Below are 6,000 nucleotides of genomic sequence, written 5' to 3' on the forward strand. Positions count from 1 at the left end.
CGCTTCAGAAAATTGTTCCTTGTTTGTTGGTGTTGCTGATAGTTATTCTGCAAATATTTGGGAGCGTATTTGGCTTGATGAAGCCAGGCACGTGTTGACCAGGGTTTATAGTATTCTGCATACTCTGGCCCGGGTAGAGCTGTTACAGTTGCCTTTGGCCCTGGCGTGTGTTGCAGGTTCCAGTATCATTACTGAAGTATGCACCAAACAGCGGTGGCCTGAGCCCACTCTTTGGCCCACAACAGGTAGCCATGTTGAATCAACTGTCCCAGTTAAACCAGCTTTCTCAGATCTCCCAGTTACAGGTGAGCTGGTGCTGGCTGTGGGTGTGGGGGCCGGGGCCGGTGTCTGTCCTGCTCTAACCCTGGGCTGTCTCGCAGCGGCTGCTGGCTCAGCAGCAGAAGGCACAGCCCCAGAGGAGTGTGCCTTCAGGGGGTCGGCAGCAGCAGGAGCAGCAGGTAAGGAAACCTCCTCACTCTCCCCTCGCAGCCTCTCCTGAGAGCTGCTTTTCATCCTGAGCTGCATTTCCTGCTGTGACTCGCACTGAAGTGTGCTGGGGTTTGGCTGTGCAGGATGCACAGGGCACAAAGGTGCATTTCTCTTTCTCGGAACATGGAAAAGCTTTTGCTCATGGTGTTGTAACTGCTCTGTTGTTTTTTTTAAGGGTCGATCTCTTAGTATGCAGCAACAGATGATGCAACAGTCCCGTCAGCTTGATCCAAACCTGTTAATGAAGCAGCAAACTCCACCCTCTCAACAGCAGTCACTCCATCAGCCCTCCATGAAATCCTTCCTCGAGAATGTCATGCCCCACACTACTCCTGAGCTGCAGAAAGGGCCCTCACCAATCAATGCATTCAGCAGCTTCCCTATAGGTGGGTGCCCTGCAGTCAATCAGTGTTTGTGTGACACACAGCCCCACTTTTCCCCTTGCTTCCTCCTGGAAAATGACTGTAACCCTGTCAGTACTTCCCTTTTTAGTGGAACTAGTAGTTCTGTGTGGGGTTACCCTTGCTCACCAAATAACTTTTCCCCAAGTACACTCATTCCCAGTGAGTGTCCCTGTCTCAGGGCACAATACTTCACAGTCCTGAGGAATGACAGGCTCCTTCTAGTGCTCCTTTTGTCCCCTGGATCCCCAGGGTGATACAGAGTCCTGATTCCTGGAGCTGAAGGACTTTAAGCAGAATCCATGCAAAGAATCCATTGGTGTAGACACATTTCTTGGGATTTCAAAAATGCTTTCAATGTCTCTAGAACTGCAAAGGTAGAACAGTCACTTTGCCTGTTAGTGGTTTTGTCCAGGAAAGAAAGCTTTTGGCTTTGCATTTTTAAAGAATTGTTGTCTCATTAGGCAAAATGTCTGAACGTTTATAAATACAAACTTCTCCTGTTTCTTTCTCCCTACATTTTCAGGCTTCTGTCCAATTTCTACTTCAGAAATTCCAGGCTTGTATATTTTCTTCTTACTTTAGGTCCCTTTTTAATGCTATCTTACTACAGCTGTTTACCATTTACCTCTGTTCCTTACCCCCGTTTCTTTCCTCCCCTTCATTTTTGCTTTTCTTCTCTTTTATTCTGATTGGGTCCTTTCTGTTGGGCTGATTGCATTCTCATTGGCCTCTGCAGGGAAGTTTGTTCCTGGACATGCAGCTGAGGTCCTGTGCTTGCAGGCAGAGTGGCACTGGCCAGGACAGTGCCACACTGGGGGTGGCCTGGGGCCAGTCCAGGCTGCTGCTCCAGAGCTGCTGGTGATGGTTGGCGTCAGTGTCCAGCTCTGCTTTCATTCAAAGGGCAAGGCATACAAAGGAAGTCTTTGAGCTGTTGGACACATTGTGTTAGCCCTGAGGAAAGGCACATTTCACTTTCTCACCAAACTCTGCTGAGGGATTGCATCCTGCCCAGGTCAGGCTCCTTTGTGTTTGATTCCTTGAGCTGGAATTGTTGTACACTGCCCCACAGCTGCTCTCTCACATGGGTCATGGCCACGGCTCAGGAGCCTGCAGTGTGTGTCAGGTTGCTTTGAGATCCCTCAGGGGTCTGGGATTGGTTGGGGTCCCTCTGCTCAGCACACAGAGCCACCCTCATCCTCACATAAAGGCTGAAGGGCAGGAGGAGCACGTTGCTGGAATTTCTCCCCCCTAGTGAAGAATTGAGTGCAGAGGAAAGCTGGTGTCACCTCCCAGTGCAGCGTGGTGGTGTAGCTGTGTTAGAGGGAGCTCACCTTGCCCAGCTGTCTCCTGGAAAACCCTGTGGGTTTGTTGTTTTCTCTGTGTTCCCATAACAGTGTCAGGAGAGCAAGGAGAGCTGTTTCCATTTCAGGGAAAGGATTTGTCAGGATTCACTAGATACTCACCCAGAGCATCCTTTTCTCTCCCTCACCAGTTCTGCAGTCACATCCCAGTTCATTATAGAATTAAGTATTTCTGTTAATAAAAACAACCTTTCTAGTGAGTGTAACTGATATAAATAATAACTAGTACTGAGTATACTATAACTAATAGTATAACTATATAACTAATATAAGGTCTTCCACAGTAGGATATGAAGAATTACTTCTGGGAAGTGTTTAAATGATGGATTATGTCCAGGGACTGGTATCCATCACTCAGCCCACACATGTCCCACAGAGAGCTGTGCCTGCTGGGGGCTGGCATTGGCCTGTCACAGCTGTGCCCCTCTGCCAGCCTGGGGTCTTTCTAACCCTTCTCTTGGAGGTCTGGTCTCTGCAGCTTCTCCAAAGGTGGAAGGAAGGTTACTGTGGTGCAGAGTTACTGCTCTGACAACAGCAGAATGCCAGAGGGAGGTGTCAGAAACAGGATCAGCTGGACATTCCCTTTTTTTCTGTTTGACCTATTGATAGTTGTTATAGTTCTTAAAACTCCATCCTGTTCCAAGCTCTTTTCATGAGGCATTTCAAGGGGAGGCTTTTCTGGCACCAACTCTTGCTCATGCCTTTAAGAAAAACAAACAAAACCCCCTCAAAAAGTAAATCAGTTTCTTTATGGCTGTGAACGTGCACTTAGGAGCAAGAGGAAGCCCTTGTTCCCAGTGCTGAAGGAAGGTGTTTCCAGGAGACATTTGAGAAGTTCCCTGTATGTCTCTGTTCTCAAGCTAAATTCTTGTAGTGGTTTCTTTTCAGAAAAGAAGTAAACAGGTCTGAAGGGCTGGGAAGGCACCAGGTAGAGCTGTGAGTTCAGCATTCTTACAGACTTGGAAAGGAGCAGGCATGCCAAGGGCAAACATGTGGGCACGTTGTCCAAGGCCAGAAGAGCCTGGTTTTCCAGGTATTTGAGTTGATTTGGGTTGGCATTGTCTTGATTCTCTGGCAGAGAAACATCTGAGATACAGAGCACAGCTACAGCAGGTCAAGAGCAGTTCTGTTTGCCCCATATTTTAGGTATTTACATTTTGGTTTCTCTTAACTTCCTAATGTCTTCTTCCACTGACATTTTTGCATGAGGACATGAGCTGAGAACTTGGGAGTGCTTTGCATTGCTCAGCTTAGCTTCTGTGTGCAGAGTTCCCTGGTTTCAGTGCTAGAACGTTCCTCAGAAGCAGAGACTTGAAGCATGACATAACCATGGCAACGTGCTCTTCAGTGCTTTCTGGGGCAGCAGTGGCGAGGAGCAGCAGGAGAGGCTTGCTCTGTGTCTCATGAGCTGTGTGTGCTTTCAGGAATGAACTCAAACTTGAATGTAAACCTGGATATGAGCAGTATTAAAGAGCCACAGTCTCGGCTGAGGAAATGGACTACAGTCGACAGCATTTCTATGAACACATCCTTAGATCAGAACTCCAGCAAACATGGTAGGTGCAGCACTCCTTGGGCAGCACGTGGGCTCAAGGAGTGACCCCAGGCCAGCCCCTGGCGTTCTGGGGTCACTGCAGCTCTGCAGTGGTTCTTGGGCTGTGTTATCACTCCTGTGTTATATACAGCAGTTCCTGTTGTGCTGTCTGTGCCAGCTTGCTTTGTCTACCACAGCAGCCACAGCTTTGCTGACTGTGCTCACAGAATGATCTTGTGATGAGATTACTAGAAACATTCTACAGAACTCATTTTTAACCAGACTTTTCTGTAGCTGTGACTATTGCTACTAGCTTTACCTTAATCTCCAGTGGAATGCTTCATATATTTTTGAGCCAAAAGCTCAGTTTTCAAGTTTTCTCTCCCACCACCCTTCTGTCCTAAGGTGATTTTGGGGGATTTACCACATTCTGGGCATGGCTGACATTTTTACTGGCAGGTTTTGGTTATGAATGTCTGTGTTTGCATTCTAAAATAGGGAAGAGCTTAGAAGGGCTAGACTTGGTACCATTGCTGTCCTTAGTTTTAGAGGAGCTGAACTTCCTTGCTTCGTGTTTCATTCCAATAATCAAGATTCATATGACATTTCAGCTGTTTCAGTTGCTTGAAATCATCCAGTTAAAATTCGAGTCTATAGCCCAAGAATCTGTGTCTAAAGATAGTTATAAATGTCCCCAGTCTCCTGTTACTGTTCAGGCTCAGATTGTCGGGGTATTTTTAGGTGCATCAGCTGCTTTGCTGCTCTGAGCTGCCTCTGGTAGTGGCCATTCCCTGCAGCTGCCCTGCTGAACCCCTCCCACTGTTGCCACAGGCAGTGGTGGTGTTGCTTTACCTGTAGGTGATGTTTTCTGACCAGAGCCAGGAATTTCTGTATCTCATGCAGTCCCTGCTTCCCTCAGAACTGCAGCAGAACTGGCTTTGCTGTCTGGTAACTTTTAAACCATTCCTTTCTCTGTCTCCAGAGATTTTTAAATTAATTTTTTTGCCTCCCAAGAACAGGAACAGAATCCACAGAGCTTTGCAGTAGCTAAAGATCCCTCACAGGTTGTAGCTGTTTCTTTCATGAGCTCTCCCACCACAGAGCCCTGTTAGTCAAGTGGGGTCCCCCAGAATGCTCTTACCTCTGGAATTAATACTTTACTTGAGTTGGACACGTTTCTTTGAATAAAATGTACTGTTTTAGTGAAGGGGTTTCATGGGGTATTATTGTTATAGTTTTCTCCTGCATTACTCAGACATATTTCATTTTGATTCATACACTCCTGTATGATCTCCAGTATAACTTGGCATCACAAGAGGACAGTGTGCTGCTATATATTTCATGAATGATTTACAAGGGCACGATTTTATATGTATTTATATAGGGATATAAAAACCAGCCGTGAAAAATATTTGACTGCTTTATTTTTATTTTTTTTTCTTTTTTTCCATCAGGTGCTATTTCAAGTGGTTTTAGGCTGGAAGATTCTCCGTTTGTTCCTTACGACTTCCTGAACAGCAGTAACTCCCCAGCCAGTCCTCCCGGCTCCATTGGGGACGGCTGGCCCCGTGCCAAATCGCCTAATGGCTCTAGCAGTGTTAATTGGCCCCCAGGTACAGCCCTGCCCTCCCTCCCCGCCTGGGCCCCTGCTCCTGGGGCAGCAGCCGGTGCAGGAGGGCACCAGGGGTGCTCTCAGCAGATGGAAATGGAGAATGGCAGCTTTACTGTACAGAGAGAACTGTGTCTGCCAGAGAAATCAAATTAATACAGTGATGGCTAAATCAAGTAAATTAAATGCTTAAAGGGTTTTGGATTTTCAGTCATTAGGAGATGTATTGTTTAGACAGCTGTTTCCTTTTTAAAAATACGGGGAAAATAAGCTTCTTTCCTTCATCTGTATTCCTAGAGTTTCGCCCTGGTGAGCCATGGAAAGGTTATCCAAACATCGACCCCGAGACTGACCCTTACGTCACTCCTGGCAGTGTCATAAACAATCTCTCAATTAATACTGTGCGGGAAGTTGACCACCTCAGGGACAGGAACAGTGGTATGCTCAGCCTGCTGGGGCATCGTGTGGAACCTTCCCCCTGCTGTCGTGCAGATGTTTGCTGTTGCTCCCCTCCTGCTTTATCCCTTGTGTTTCCTCCTTGCTCCCCTCCTGGTTTGTCCCTTGTGTTTCCTCCTTGCTCCTCTCCTGGTTTGTCCCTTGTGT

General features: G+C 47.1%; 1 protein-coding gene across 4 annotated transcripts in view; it reads left to right on the forward strand.

Annotated features, from left to right (window-relative positions):
• The window catches only part of TNRC6A (trinucleotide repeat containing adaptor 6A), a 43,742-nt gene that overhangs the window by 32,936 nt on the left and 4,806 nt on the right, over window positions 1-6,000 (forward strand). For all 4 annotated transcript variants that reach the window (XM_066561085.1, XM_066561087.1, XM_066561086.1 and 1 more), the window contains 6 exons: window positions 177-305; window positions 381-458; window positions 665-875; window positions 3,679-3,810; window positions 5,243-5,401; window positions 5,695-5,835. In XM_066561085.1, the coding sequence (XP_066417182.1) occupies window positions 177-305; window positions 381-458; window positions 665-875; window positions 3,679-3,810; window positions 5,243-5,401; window positions 5,695-5,835 (850 nt within the window). The remainder of the gene's footprint in view (window positions 1-176; window positions 306-380; window positions 459-664; window positions 876-3,678; window positions 3,811-5,242; window positions 5,402-5,694; window positions 5,836-6,000) is intronic.

The sequence above is a fragment of the Molothrus aeneus genome, chromosome 16 (assembly GCF_037042795.1).
Source record: "Molothrus aeneus isolate 106 chromosome 16, BPBGC_Maene_1.0, whole genome shotgun sequence".
Lineage (NCBI taxonomy): Eukaryota > Metazoa > Chordata > Aves > Passeriformes > Icteridae > Molothrus > Molothrus aeneus.